The sequence below is a fragment of the Ostrinia furnacalis genome, unplaced genomic scaffold (genome assembly GCF_004193835.3).
Source record: "Ostrinia furnacalis isolate ACB-3 unplaced genomic scaffold, ASM419383v2 OfSCF4245, whole genome shotgun sequence".
In the NCBI taxonomy this organism is placed as follows: Eukaryota; Metazoa; Arthropoda; class Insecta; order Lepidoptera; family Crambidae; genus Ostrinia; species Ostrinia furnacalis.
Window position 1 is genome coordinate 92,842 of NW_021134484.1, and position 14,755 is coordinate 107,596.

The 14,755-nt window shown below is 37.4% G+C and overlaps 2 protein-coding genes across 2 annotated transcripts; both read right to left on the reverse strand.

Annotated features, from left to right (window-relative positions):
* Window positions 1-9,519: 9,519 nt before the first annotated feature.
* On the reverse strand, window positions 9,520-11,792 carry LOC114359170 (glucose dehydrogenase [FAD, quinone]-like). Its single transcript, XM_028313453.1, has 4 exons — window positions 11,678-11,792; window positions 11,086-11,219; window positions 10,189-11,007; window positions 9,520-9,939 (listed from the first exon to the last, which is right to left on the reverse strand). Exons 1-4 carry the CDS (start codon window positions 11,790-11,792, stop codon window positions 9,520-9,522), a joined length of 1,488 nt encoding a protein of 495 aa, XP_028169254.1.
* A 922-nt stretch (window positions 11,793-12,714) lies between these two features.
* Window positions 12,715-14,430, reverse strand: LOC114359171 (glucose dehydrogenase [FAD, quinone]-like). The gene is made up of 2 exons (XM_028313454.1): window positions 14,290-14,430; window positions 12,715-14,211 (listed from the first exon to the last, which is right to left on the reverse strand). Exons 1-2 carry the CDS (start codon window positions 14,428-14,430, stop codon window positions 12,715-12,717), a joined length of 1,638 nt encoding a protein of 545 aa, XP_028169255.1.
* Between the last annotated feature and the right edge of the window lie 325 nt (window positions 14,431-14,755).

Here is a 14,755-nt window from a genome sequence, read left to right on the forward strand (position 1 = left end):
CGTCGGTCCGCCTAGTGGGAGGTCTGCCCACATTACGTCTTCCGGCTCGTGGATACGTTAAGTGGTTTAGTAATATATCTACTACCCGTTCGCGCTAAGTTTGCCGGTCCGTGGAATGCGCGTCCCCTCCCCTAACTGCGGTTAAACGCAATTAGTTGGTGATTAAACGCAATTATGTTACGTGTCTTATTTTACGCAATTATATACAATTTTTATCAATCATTATTAATAAAAAATATTTTAAATATAGTTTGATAAAGTTATAGCTAATTTATTATAGTTAATAGCTAATTTATGCCTATTTACCAAAGCTATAGTACTTAATTAAAATTGTGTTTGGCATCATCAACTAAATTACAACTGTGAAATTAAATTGGTGGAAGAATTAACGTCTGTCACACAGTTTAAATGTAACTAGTATAGACGTTAATGATATCCCTATCTTAATACAGCTCCTATTGTTAAATGTAATTTTTTCGTTAAGATACCATGAGCATTGTTAAAGACACAATAAAGTTATTTATTATTTATTATTTATAGCTAGACGCTTCCCTTCCAGTGACGTCATATCGCCAGCGGCAAACTTAAAGCGAACGGACAGTACCGTGTTTTGGGTATGCGGCGTGTTGCGGGATCCTGGTTAACTGGGTTGCCGTGAGAACGAGCTCTTAGTATACCTAAGTCTTGTTTATTTTGCAATATTTGCATTTTTTATCCATAACGAGAAAGCTTTTGGCTCTCTTGAAATTTGTATATATTTTGAAATAACTATGATTCTAGATGGGATTATTGCTTTTCTTAAATAACAAGAACATTTAGGTATTTCGTTTGAACAGGAAAATTAAAGGAAACTTAGCTGTTGAAGATTTTGGAACAAACAAGTGATAAAATTTTATGAATGTTTAGAATGGAGTTTACTAAAATATCACAGAAACTTCTTTGCGGATAAAGTAACATTTAAATATTCTGCTTTGTCATCAACTTTTGGATTCCTCAAAAATCCAAGGTTATTCGCCAGAAAGTGGGTGTACCTAATCTACAACTTTTGTCTAATTTCTCAATACAACGCCTAGTGAAGACTAAAAAAATTTGCAGGATTAAATTATAATTGATAAACAGTATTTTTAGTTTGAGATAATATTTTAAGTGGTATTTTTAAGCTTCAGGTATTTTATAGTAATCGTTCTAGTTTTTTGTGTTTCAATCAATATAGTACGTATATTATTCGTTGAAAAAACATTTTTGGGATGCTAAGAATAAAAAAATGTGAAGCAACAAGCACTTACTACCTGCTCCGTTGAGTCCTCGATAGAAGATTCGCATTTTTCTTCACTGCACTTAAATTATTTAAAGTACGAGTAACACTTTTATACACAGAAAGAACTAAACGAAGCTTTGGAATCTAAAACAGCCTATATACGCCATATCTATGCACCGAAAGCTAACTCAACCAACATCAAACATTTTTTGACAACATTTTTACTATAAATTATCACTAATAAGGGATTTTGCAACAAAACACTTTTGTAGGTAAACCGGTATTTACCTTCCAGACGTTTCAACTCGGTTGCACGAGTCACGGTCGCGGCACGTCGCGGGCAGACTGATGAGATGCGGCGTCGTCTGCTCGGGCGCGATGAGTTTTCTTTACCCACCCGCATTTGCACAATATTTTCGTCCGTGGTACAGTCAGTCTGACAAACTACACTAACAGTGTCTGGGTTTCTTTTAGACTGCCTAGGACGTGATTTGCACTTCGTTATCACCGGATTCCACGCTGATGATAGGTTAAATCCATCCTCTCGATTGAAATTTTTGTACTTTTTAATTTCAATGGCTTTTACGTATTAACCTAACATGGTAATATGCCCATCAGTTGAGAGGATTTTTAGGTCTAGAAGTTCCGTTCAGTGATTACTTAACTTCCGAAGTTTATCTTTATAAAAATGTTTTGTAGCAAAATCCCGTAGCAGTGTTAATTTTTTTATTGACAACTAAGTAAAATAAAATCATAGGTACTAGCCACAAGTTTTAAGAGGTTTGCCTTGCGTGTAACTAGTAGGTAGTCTATTGGCAATTTTTTCTTAAAATAGTTGCAAAATTTTTCACATGTAAAACTTTTTTAGGAGTCAGGTAGGGATCTATGAGAACAAGAGTGTGCATGGATACATTGACTCATTTAGCCAAAATCTACAGCTACTAAAGAAATTAAAAATTAATGTCGTTTTTGGTGACTGAAATGGGAAGATCCGTCTCGATTTATCGTACGAAGTGAAATATTTCAGCCTGTAATTTTAATTGACCAAAGCTGGAACAGTCGTTCCGCTGGATATAGCGTCGAAATAGCAATTTAAACGAGCATTTAAAACAATTGGCGCCATAAATCTACCCGCTTTACTTTACAGCCGTCTTTGTGGGTAGTAAAGTAAGAGTTTGGAGTAAGAGGCATCAAAAATTGTCTCTGAAAAGTGCTTTTCAAAAAATCAAAATCAAAACTATCTTTGTTTGTATAGACTAATTAAATTAGTACCTACTTATAAATCATCAAATGCTCTCAAGGATTACACAGAGTAAATACAAATGTAGTAGGTCATCTTCATAGAAACGCACCGAGCGCGGTTTGTATGACCTACTCATTTGTATTTACTCTGCTATACATGTCTCATTCTTTTTTTGCCCTACCAGCGCTTCGAGACTAACATTTGGCAAGTGCTGAGAAGAAGCGCCGCAACAAACTCAGTCACCACTGTCTGCCGGTTTATTTTGTTATCAGAATTAATGTTATGATTACAATTCGTTAGTTCGGTTACTTTAAAAGAAATATGGGCTCACTACTACCATTATTAAGCTTTAAGAATCTAGCCAGCTGTTAAGTTACTCAATCATTTAATTACATTTCACAATGTGAACAATTTGTTACAAAAACATAATCCTCTATCTGACGCAGTCGGATAAGAACATAGTTTTGATCACCGCGGCACCGTGAACTCTGTCGGGCTGCGGGCACAACAACAAATGGAGGAGCAATCGAAAAGAGGAACAATAGGTATGATCTGATGAAAAAGGTTAAGTTTTTTAATGCACCCAGATCACAATGTAAGAGGGGGAACATTATAATCTGTACCTCTAGTACGAAAAACTTTCGAGTTCGTTTCGTTTGCGTATTCAGTGTCATCGAAAAATTTTGTATGAAAAATTAAACAGCGCCCCCTATATTATAGCCGCCCTAGGGGGCGCTGTTTAATTTTTCATACAAAATTTTTCGATGACACTTTGAATACGCAAACGAAACGAACTCGAAAGTTTTTCGTACTAGAGGTACTGAGGGCTTAGTGTGAAATTACATTAAACGTCGTCAGTAGCGAGTGCGTTAAAAATATATGAAGATTTAAAGGTCCTGAAAGTTTCCGCTACATGGCGGTTCAGGGCGCTGTTCAATCGGTCATACATTTAATATTTTATCATTTTTTACGCGCTCACTAGTGACGAACTTTGATGTAAACTCACACTAAGCCCTCTGATCACACTGATCAAGCCGCCTAAAGGCCAGAGCGTTGAGAAAATAAATCTCTTCATGAAGATGTGATTATTTAGGGCAAAGACAAGCTAAGACACTTGGCCTCATTTTCCAAAGACGTATTTTAATATTCATAGCGAGTTGTCCTAAAATCGGATACTTTACAAGATGTCACAAAAATGTTTTCAAGAGTTTCCATTATAATAATATTTTGATAAGTTACTAGTAGTTCATTTCCTGAATAATTGACTTTGGCATCGTTCCTGGAATACAATATTGTTTTATGGCCGTAATTAAAATATTAATCAGCAGTGGACCAGTGGCTGAAACGATGATGATGAGAATTAAAACGAAGTCATTTTAATAAGATAAAGAGAGATACAGGGTTGATAATATGAAAAAGTTTCTAGCATTCATTAAATTAGTGTTTTTAGACACAAAATCTCGCTTGGAAAGTCGCAGGCAACAGCCAGTATCTAATAGGCTAGTTTCCTAAAAAACTTTTATTTCGTTAATTACATTATCAAAAAATATTGGACACGTATATTTTTATTTGTCAATCAAACAAGTAATTAGGTACCAAGTTATGAAGCATTGAAGTTCCGCGTGACGTCACAAAGTGATACATTTTTAAGCACACCTTGACGTTTCTTTTATACTTTGGCGCGCTGTATTTCTTTAAATTTTTATTCATCATCATCATTTCAGCCACAGGACGTCCACTGCTGAACATAGGCCTCCCCCAATGACTTCCACATCGCACGGTTTGTAGAGGCATGCATCCAGCGCCTTCCTGCTACCTTTATCAGGTCGTCGGTCCACCTTGTGGGTGAACGTCCCACGCTGCGTTTTCGGGTACATGGCCTCCATTCCAGAACCTTGCTGCCCCATCGGCCGTCAGTTCTGCGTACTATGTGCCCTGCCCATTGCCACTTTAGCTTGCTAATCCGTCTGGCTATGTCAGCGACTTTAGTTCGTTTACGGATCTCCTCATTTCTGATTCGATCTCGTAAAGAAACACCAAGCATAGCCCTCTCCATAGCACGCTGTGCAACTTTGAGCTTCTGTGCACGCTGTGTCTTAGCTTCTGTTAAATTTTCATTAGCTTAAAAAAATGAAAAATACGTGTCGAGTATTTTTTGATAAATTAACCGACGGACTAATTCAAACTCGTATTGTTTTACCCAGGAAACATCCCTATTACACTATTCTGGTCGATATTTGGCTTGACAGTAATTAAAGAAGCCCACACAAGGACTTTGGAATTCCTAAGAACCCCGGATTCCCGGAACGAAATAACTTGCCCTGATGAGATACCGAAAAGGCTACAAAGCGGCTAAAGGAGGGGCTTTTTATAATTGGATCTTTCGAAATTGAGTAAATCTGACCCTTATTGAAGAAACTGGCCGTACATTATTTTATTGTCCTTTTTTGTTTTGTGCAAAATGGATGTTAGACCTAATTCAATTTTTTATCAGTCGTGTGTATTATAGTGTAATAGGGATGATGATTGGGTAATGAAATCGAAATTCTATTTAGTCCGTCAGACAGATAATTAGAAAATACTAGACTCATTTTTTTTCCATATCCAATAATTACAGTATTATATTGAGTTGAAATGTCTCGTGACGTCACTTTTGAGTAAAAATTCTACACAAGCGTGACGTATCGCACCATTTCAACTCGATGTAGCACTGTTATTATTTAATTATGAAAGAAAATAAAAAATATGAATCTGATATTTTCTAATTATCTGTCTGACGGACAAATAATTGAAATTTTGTAATCTAGCCTATTGTGTTGAGCCTGTGGTTGACCTTCCTGCCAGAATGTAAGGTAGTTATTTTTTAAAATTACAAATGCTTACTAAAAAGAAATACTTTCTATTGGTAAAAATTGTATAAAAATCGAGACAGCCTACCTAGTTCCTGGGAACGCATAGAAAAAACGCAAACTGAGTGCATCTGTCATCAGTGCATCAGGGGTATAAATAAACGTAGGGATGATGATGCTTGACAAATGAACGGAGTCCTTTTGGGAAGTGCAAAAATGAATTAACAAAACTCTTTTGTAGATTTTATCTAAATGTCAACGCGGGGTTGTCCATCTCTGTCGACCCCTGTCACGCCGCGACGAGTTAACACTAGAAAGGCCGCCGTCCCATTTTTGTCCCACTCGCGAGTTTGATCGTCTCTAACTTTTTTATTTTTCAACGAAACTCCATGAAACTTTTTGACTTTTTCTGATTTATTGAATTTTATCATTTTTTAGTATTTTTGATAATATAACATTAATAAAAAAAATTTAAAAATCGGTTTTACCTAGAAGCGCCACTGGGTCAATTTTGTCCAACCCTGGTATTTGCCACAATAATTCGATGAAGAGTCCTTTTTTCGTGGAGATACGAAAGTGGAGGAGTGAGGAGAGTTTAGGCACAAAATATAACAGAAGACAAACTCCATACTAAACGCGCTCGAGCCACGCACACATAGACAGACACCGCTCGAGCAAGACTGTCTTGGACGAATGCGAGCGCGACGTGGCGCGACAGACAGACGTTCGCCACACGTTCCCTGTGGTTCGCTTGAGTCACGCGCCGGTCAACCGCCTGTGATATTATTTTGTTTTGCGCAATTGACGAAAATGAGTGAACAGAAAAAGTCGTATTTTAATTGTTCGGTATTTGGTTGCTTAAACTCATCATTAAATGCCGAATTTTCATTTTTTAAATTACCAGTTGATTCGGGGAGGTAAGTAAGTTATTTATTTGAATTTCAATTGAAATTGAAAGCCAACTCAATTATTAGGAATATCGAATTGTTTAGAGAGGTTTTAGGAATTATTAGATAACTAGCTTTTGCCCGCGGCTTCACCCGCGTGAAATTTAGTTTGTCACAGATCGTCATAAATTATAGCCTATATATTATTCAGGGTTATAAACAATAATACTGTAAAGTTACATCAAAATCCGTTCAGTAGTGATCGCGTGAAAGAGCAACAAACATCCAGACATCCAAACTTTCGCATTTATAATATTAGTTGGATNCTATCATAACAAAATAAACGCAACACATGACAAGACAACCCTAGCGCGACGGCCGAGCGTGCGAGCGAGAGAGGTATGCAAAGCGAGGTACATACATGAGTTTACCTTCTGTTATATTTTGTGGTTTAGGTGACTCGTGACAATGCAGAAATGTAAATATATTGCACTAGTTTTTGCCTGTGACTTCACCCGTGAGAAATTAAGTTTATCATAGAAAGACCTAATTTCTTGACACTTCTCGTTGCTTTTTGACCAAATAACTGAATATTATTCTAAATTATAGCCTATATTATGTTATTCTGAAGTATTAACAATAAAACTGCAAAGTTTTATTAAGATCGGCTTAGTATTTTTTGCGTAAAAGAGTGAAAAAACATCCATCGATCTAACCATGAATCCATACTCACTTAGTTCAAGTTCTAGGCATATATCCACCCACTAGCGGCCGCCCGCGACTTCGTACGCGTGAATCCCGTTTTTCCCGCTAATTCCCGTTCCCATGGGAATTTCGGGAATTCCTTTCTTAGTGCACCTCTACGGTACCTAAGCTACGTCCCTTCCAAATTTCAAGTGCCTACGTTTAGCCGTTTAGGCTGTGCGTTGATCTGTCAGTCAGTCAGTCAGTTTCTCCTTTTATATATTTAGAAGATTCATCCTTCCTATCCATTCATCAGTCCATTCATCCTTCAATTCATCAATATTTATTCACTTTTACATTTATAATATTAGTAGGAAGGTGGCTTCTAGACATAATCCAGTTCATACATTGTATGATTTGATACATTTTTAAAATGTGTGACTTATAAAATGTTGAAGATTAAACGTACATACTTTTCATTGTAATTGGTAAAAAACTTCATTGTTTGTGTACAGATAACAGAAAAATAACCATACCTATAGAAATTCCTAAACACATAGTACACCAAAGAGACAAAAAACCACACAAAAAAACTTTATGCAAAATGTGCACTATTATTTGTAAGATATTTATTTTTTTTCTTTAAAAATAATAATGACTAGTTAAAGTAGTAATTTCATTATTTTAATACAGTATAACACCACGTAATATGTGACTATTTTTAAATAAAACCAAAAATATCTGACTTTTAATAATTCAAAATTAATATTGAATACATTTATATTTTTAAAGAAATAAGTACATATTGATTTAACTACATAGATTAACCTTATTTTAAGGATACTACAAATAGTTTAAACCATGAAATTCATGCCTGAAACTAAAAAATGTTACAAAATACATGCTGGGACAAAATTGACCCAGCGGCGCTTTTAGGGGGGTCGTAATCTTCGGCACTTCTAGTGTTAATGTTTCGCAATCGGGGATTGACTCGGCCATTTATAATGCAGGGGCACTTGCAACTAGGGTTGCCAGGTCCAAAAACACAAAAGCCGGACTCTGTGTTTCATTCGGCCGGACATTTTACCCTAAAAGCCGGACATAATGACGGGACAATTACTGTCATAGCTCACGAGTGAATACTATCGGTTTCCCAAAATGATACGTGCGCTTCATAATAATCTGTGGCTCGACTTTTGCCTGGCGTCGACAGCCACATATAAAGCCTAACAAAAACCGGACAGGCCGGACAACACAATATTTGGATACGACCGTAAAAAGCCTAACATGTCCGGCTAAAGCCGGACACCTGGCAACCCTACTTGCAACGGGAGATAGGCCGGGAACTGACGAAGGACCAGTTTTATACAATTATGATGTATTTCTTTTGTTTCGGTTATCGGACGAAAACAACAGAGGTGTGATTTTCAAAACGCCATCTATGATGTCGTCTGATAGATTGTTTTCTAAATTAACATTATACCTACAAAATTGTCGTGGTAAGACCTAGGTGAACAGATGACCACATAAAGGTTGCAGGAAAGCGCTAAATGCAGGTCATTGCCGGCCAATCTGCAAATCATTGGGGGAAGCCTATATTCAGCAGTGGAAGTCCTGTGGCTGAAATGATGATGATGGAGGCCTTATAATCTGCGATGATACAATTAAAATCAATAATGAAACTGTGTAGGTAACTAAATTAATCACTGCCTCCCGCCCTAACCCGAACTTTCTAATTTAACCCGTTCAGCGATCGACACACGTCAATCCGCGCCTAACCGAATCCGTAATTGTGCCTCACGCTTGGGAAATTTAAACTGCCTACCTACAAATAAAACGGATGCAGTAGGTAGAATTGGCTGACATTTTCGTAATAGTTGGAAACTTAATTATGTTAAAGACTATTTTATGGTTTTGCAACTTTGGATTTTGCAAGAGAATAGAGCTAAATTGATAACAATGTTTTTTTATGCAGCTTAAGGAGAAGAAAGTGTTTGATCGCAATCGCACCTGTTGGTGCCTGTTGTTAAAGATGTCTAGGATGGTACATTAACTGCTCTGTAACTGTAGTAAGTGCCTATTCACTCTCACCTTGAAAGGGCCTGGATTATATTAATAAGGGACTCAAGAAAATAGCCCACTTGATGACAGGAGAAAATCATAACTCGATTACCTACATCTTTAAGAATACTGATGGAATCACAATGCCTCAATATCGTAGACTACTATGGTAGCATAGATGATAGTACATAATTTGTGTATTGGTTTTTATATGTTTCATGCCCTACTGAATGCGATTGCTGTGTACCTTTGTGTTCTATGGTAGGTTAATTTATATCTGTTCACATATCCAGAATGCCGGAAACGTAATCTAATCGATTGGAACTGTGCATTTAATGATTAGGTACAAATTAATTAAAGGGCTTCATTTAGAGGTAAAATTACCCATGAAACATACCCACATAATAAGTAAACACAAAACATTTGTTCACACATTATTTTATTGTAACTTGATGTTACAATATCAAAGGGTCTAATAAAATTTTGAGTTATAACTCCTAAATCAGATGTAGGTTTAAAATTTTAAATCTATGTTCCTCAACAACGCATATTGTGGGCTTCCTTGATCATATCAGCCGCTTTCTCAGCGATCATGATGGAGGGCGCGTTGGTGTTCCCACTGGTGATGTAAGGCATGATGCTGGAGTCTACCACCCTCAGTCTGTTTACCCCGAGCACGCGCAGCCGGCTGTCCACCACAGAGCCCATCGCGCAAGAACCAACGAAGTGGAACCCTGAACTGATCATGCACTGCACGTAACACTTCCAGTACTCCCGGCTCCCTTCCGCAAAATCCTGACAACTTGGCAACGATATCAGCTCAGCTCCAACACTCTTCATATAACTCGTATTTGCAATCCGACCTATGTCTTGTACATTGCTCACTAAGTTTTCCAAATCGTCTTCCACAGCAAACGGTCGGACACTAATCGATGGATTCTCTTTCGGATCCAAACTCTTTAGCGAGATTATACCCCGTGATTTAGGTTTCACGTTTTGGATTCCTATATACACAACTTTACTACCTCTTAATTTATTATAAAAATACTCACAGATTTTATTTTGATAATGAAACATTATACAATTTGAAACAAAGGTTTGATCATTGATATTTAAAGGTAGAACCTGGAAATCAGGCGATCGTTCTGATGCATTAAGCGTCAAAAATCCGGTGGGCAAAATAGAAGTTACAGTGTAAGGATTTACAGGCATTGATGTTGGACTTTCTGGAATGCGAATCAGTAATAATGTGATGTGGTGGTTTTGTAAATTTTCTCCTACGGGAAGATCTACTATTACTTTTATACCTAAACTTTGCAATTGTTCTTTTGGGCCAATCCCAGATAGCAACAGCAGCTGCGGACTGCTTACAGATCCTGCCGAAATTATAATTTCTTTTCTTGCATAAATTGTAAATGTATTATTGTCATGATCAGTCACTACAACACCTGTTGCAGTATTTCCACTAAATTTCACTTTTGTTGCGAGGGTATTCTTTAAAACGTATAGATTAGGGCGATTTTTGATGGGAGACAAAAATGCGTTGGCTGTGCTTTGACGAAGACCGCTTGCAAATGTCACCAATTGGTCACAGAATCCTATATTGTCATTTCCATTTATGTCTCGAACGACCTTGTATCCCATTTCTTGAAAAATTTCTTTGAATATTTCTGAATCACTATTATTGACCTTGGTGATGGCAAGATATCCCTGAGTGCCATGGAATTTTCCATCAGCAGAATTCAGAATATCGGCATCTTCAAGTCGTTCACTTTTCATAAAATATCGAAGCACATTAGAGTAGTTCCATGACGGATCGTTTACAACTCTGGCCCATAAGTTGAAATTTTCGGGATGTCCACGAACATAATACATTCCGTTGATACTGCTGCAGCCGCCCAACGTTTTGCCTTGGTGCGCGCGGTATCTGTAGTCTGCGAGACATGGAAATGCTTCTGGATCTTTATCTGAAGTATAAGTCCAATCTACGTATGAATCTAAAAGGTAAGGGGATAAACCTGCAATCTTAAGAAAGTAGGAATTAATTTCTATTTGATTCGCGGTTTGATAAAACTCTACAAAATGATTTATTTGTTATCTTACATTGGACTCTATGGGCGGGTCGGGGCCTGCCTCTATCAGCAGCACCGTCACCCTCGGGTCTTCTGTGAGCCTGTTGGCCAGCACGCTGCCTGCTGAGCCCGCGCCCACGATCACAAAGTCAAATGTTGCTCCATCTATAAAATTAGTGAGTAATTTATTGTATTTCCTTTGCATACAATATATATCACCATGTAGTAGTATTCTAGCATTTTTTTAAATCTTCTAATAGATGTCATTCAAATAACACATTTGTTATTATCATCATCGCCAACGTCATCACTAGCTTTCAACAGACCACTGCTGGATTTATGCCTTTCCTAGTACCCTTTTATTTTTTGCATTAGTCTCTAACCCACTTATTACAAAAAGTTAGACTCGGTTTGAATTGACATTTAGTATGGAATTGTCACTTTAAACCAGAGTTCGTCCCGGGTTTAACATTTTTGTAATAAGGCCCTTATACCTAGTTGTGTTAAATAAATATTTAAGTAAGTAGGTATTTACGACTTTGACTATTTCATGAAGCACGGAAACTGTGTAGGTAAATAAGGAAATAAAATATGGTTGAGAAGATCAGACAGGATAGCCATACCTCGTATGCCAGTATCTGACTGTGGATATCTGAAAGCGGTGAGCTGCAACTCTGCCAGAGTCGACAAGGCATATTGTATTCTCGCGATGTTTGCCAAAAACGCGTCCAAGAACATTTTTATATGTATCGAATGCCAAAAAAAATAATTATTACCAACTATCCTATCAAATTACATTGAACAAGGTAGGTACCTAGATATTATTTACTTATGAATTGTATGAAACAATTGAAAGCCATAAGAAGGTACCTACTTAAAGAAGTTAATTAATGTACCATTAAAATCTATACTAATATGAGCAATGAAGGTACCGTCTGTTTGTTAAACATCCGAACCTAGTTAGGTAATAACATCTAAAATTCTAAACTTATTTTCATGATATTAAGTAGTAATTAGGTCGTACTTGGAGAAGGAAGATGAAAATAATGTAAAGTTTGTCTAAGGAACCACTAATTTCATCATCAAGTGTGATTGCTAAGAAATTATGATTGTTTTGATCGGGTGTGAAAATTCTGTGACAGAATTTTGATCGGGTGTCGCTGGGTGAAAATTCCGTGAGGATGAAGCGGGTGAAGCCGAGGACATAAGTAATATAAACGTGAATCGTGATACAAAAGGTGTCATTAATCATTTAATAGGTTAATTAATAATCTTGGCTAATGTGCAGTTTAAGTTTTTTTATGATTGGGCTTAGCCCCAAGGTAAACTGATAGACACGTGTTAAGTAGATAAGTTGGTAACTAGATTATTAACTTAATTTTAAGTGATTAATTGCGTGTAAACAGTACTTACTACTTGAAATTTAGTCACCTACTTATCTACTTAACACGTGTAAATCACCCTTTAAGTTCGCCTTATGTATCAATGTGTATGGCATTAAAGATTAAAATAAATAAATAAATGATAGCGTATAGCAAAATAACAGTCAATAAACAAGAAAAATTTATGAACATCATGGGTAGCTAATTGATGTTACATGAGACATAATATCAAAATGGTGGAAACATTTTCTTTACAATTCGCGTAATTTTCCAAACTTTTAACTTCTCCAAACACGCATATTGTTATCTTCCTTGATCATGTCAGCTCCTTTCTCAGCGATCATGATGGTGGGCGCCATTGTGTTCCCGCTGGTGATATAGGGCATAACGCTGGAGTCCACCACGCGCAGCCTCTCCACGCCGCGCACGCGCAGCCGGCTGTCCACCACGGAGCCCATGGCGCACGTGCCCACGTAGTGGAACCCTGTACTGATCATACACCGCGCGTAACACTTCCAGTACTCTCGGCTCCCCACCTCAAAGTCCTCACAACTCGGCAACGTCACCAGCTCTGCTCCAATGCTCTTCAAATAAGTAGTATTAGCAATCCGACCTATATTTTGTACATAGCTCACTATATTTTCCAAATCTTCTTCTTCAGCATACGGGCGGACACTAATCGATGGACTCTCTTTTGGATCCAAACTCTTTAATGAAATCACCCCCCGTGATTTAGGTTTTACATCCGTGATTCCCATGTACACAACTTTGTGACCTTTCACTTTATTATAAAAGTGTTCACTGATTTGATCATTATAATTGAACATTATGCAATCAGAAACGACTCCTTGATCGTTGATAACTTGTGCAAGAACTTGGAAATCAGGTGATGTTGCTGATGCATTCAGCGACACATGTCCGGTCACCAAAGAAGAAGTGTAATCATAAGGATTTACAGGAATTGACTCATCTAGATCTGGTAACTTAAGTACTAAAAATACAACATGATGATTTTGCAAATTTTCTCCAACGGGAAGATCTTCAATTACTTCTATATCTAAACTCTCTAACTGCTCGCTTGGGCCGATTCCTGACAGTAACAGCAGCTGTGGACTACCGACGGATCCAGCCGAAAGTATTACTTCTTTGTTTGCGTTTATGGTAATAGTATTATTATCATTATCAGTCACTACAACGCCTGTTGCAGTTTTATCATTTATAACAACCTTTGTTGCGAGGGTATTTTTTAAAATGTGTAAATTAGGGCGATTTTTGATGGGAGATAGAAATGCGACGGCAGTACTTTGACGAAGACCGCTTGCAAATGTTATCAGTTGCTCACTGAATCCAATATTGTCCTTCCCATTTATATCTCGAACAAACTTGTATCCCATTTCCCGGAAAACACCTTTGAATTTTTCTGTATAAGTATTATTAACTTTGGTAACTCCTATATATCCATTAGTGCCGTGGAACCTTCCGTCTCTAGAACGAAGGATGCTGAGATCTTCAAGACGTTCGCTCTTTTTGAAATATCGTAGTACGTTGTTGTAGTTCCAAGACGAATCATTTACGGCTCTGGCCCATAAGTTGAAATTTTCTGGATGTCCCCGCACATAATACATTCCGTTGATACTGCTGCTGCCCCCCAACACTTTTCCTTGATGTCCGCGATATCTGTTGTCTGCTAGACATGGAAATGCGTCTTCATCTTCATCTATATTGTAGCTCCAATCTAGGTTTGAGTTTATTAGATATTTGGCCAAACCTGGAACCTGGAAATTGCGTGGGTAAATCACCAGATTGTTTGGAATGAGATAAAAATGTACATAACTTTAGTAGGTATATCTTACATTAGATTCCATAGGAGGGTCGGGACCAATCTCCACCAGCAGGACGGATACATTAGGGTCCTCCGTGAGCCTGTTTGCCAGCACGCTGCCTGCCGTGCCCCCGCCCACGATCACGAAGTCAAACGACGCTCCATCTGTCATTGTTGTTAATATTTATAGGATTATTATATGGAAAAAAATTGGTAAACAAAAAAATACAGGGTGTGGTTTGTAAAACAACGCCCATCTCAGGGGTGGTAGTACACATGAAAATAATTACAAAAAAAATATAAATAAAATTTTTACTATTACTTAATTAGTAAAAATCTTGTTTACCTTGTGTACCACGCTACACCACCGAGCACATGCGGCCGCCGTCCCAGCAGAGCCGGGGGACTGACCGATAGTTCGCCCGCATAATAATACCATTTTCCTGATTTCATATATTTTTTTCCTTTTTTTTTAAAGGCATTTTTATAAAGGGTGT

Coding starts and splice junctions, on each gene's coding strand:
- LOC114359170 (XM_028313453.1), bottom strand. CDS start 11,792: ATGTTCTTGGACGCGTTTTTGGCAAACATCGCGAGAATACAATATGCC. Junction 11,220..11,677: donor GTCAGATACTGGCATACGAG/GTATGGCTATCC, acceptor CTAATTTTATAG/ATGGAGCAACATTTGACTTT. Junction 9,940..10,188: donor AAAGTCCAACATCAATGCCT/GTAAATCCTTAC, acceptor ATCTCGCTAAAG/AGTTTGGATCCGAAAGAGAA.
- LOC114359171 (XM_028313454.1), bottom strand. CDS start 14,430: ATGACAGATGGAGCGTCGTTTGACTTCGTGATCGTGGGCGGGGGCACG. Junction 14,212..14,289: donor ACCCTCCTATGGAATCTAAT/GTAAGATATACC, acceptor CGCAATTTCCAG/GTTCCAGGTTTGGCCAAATA.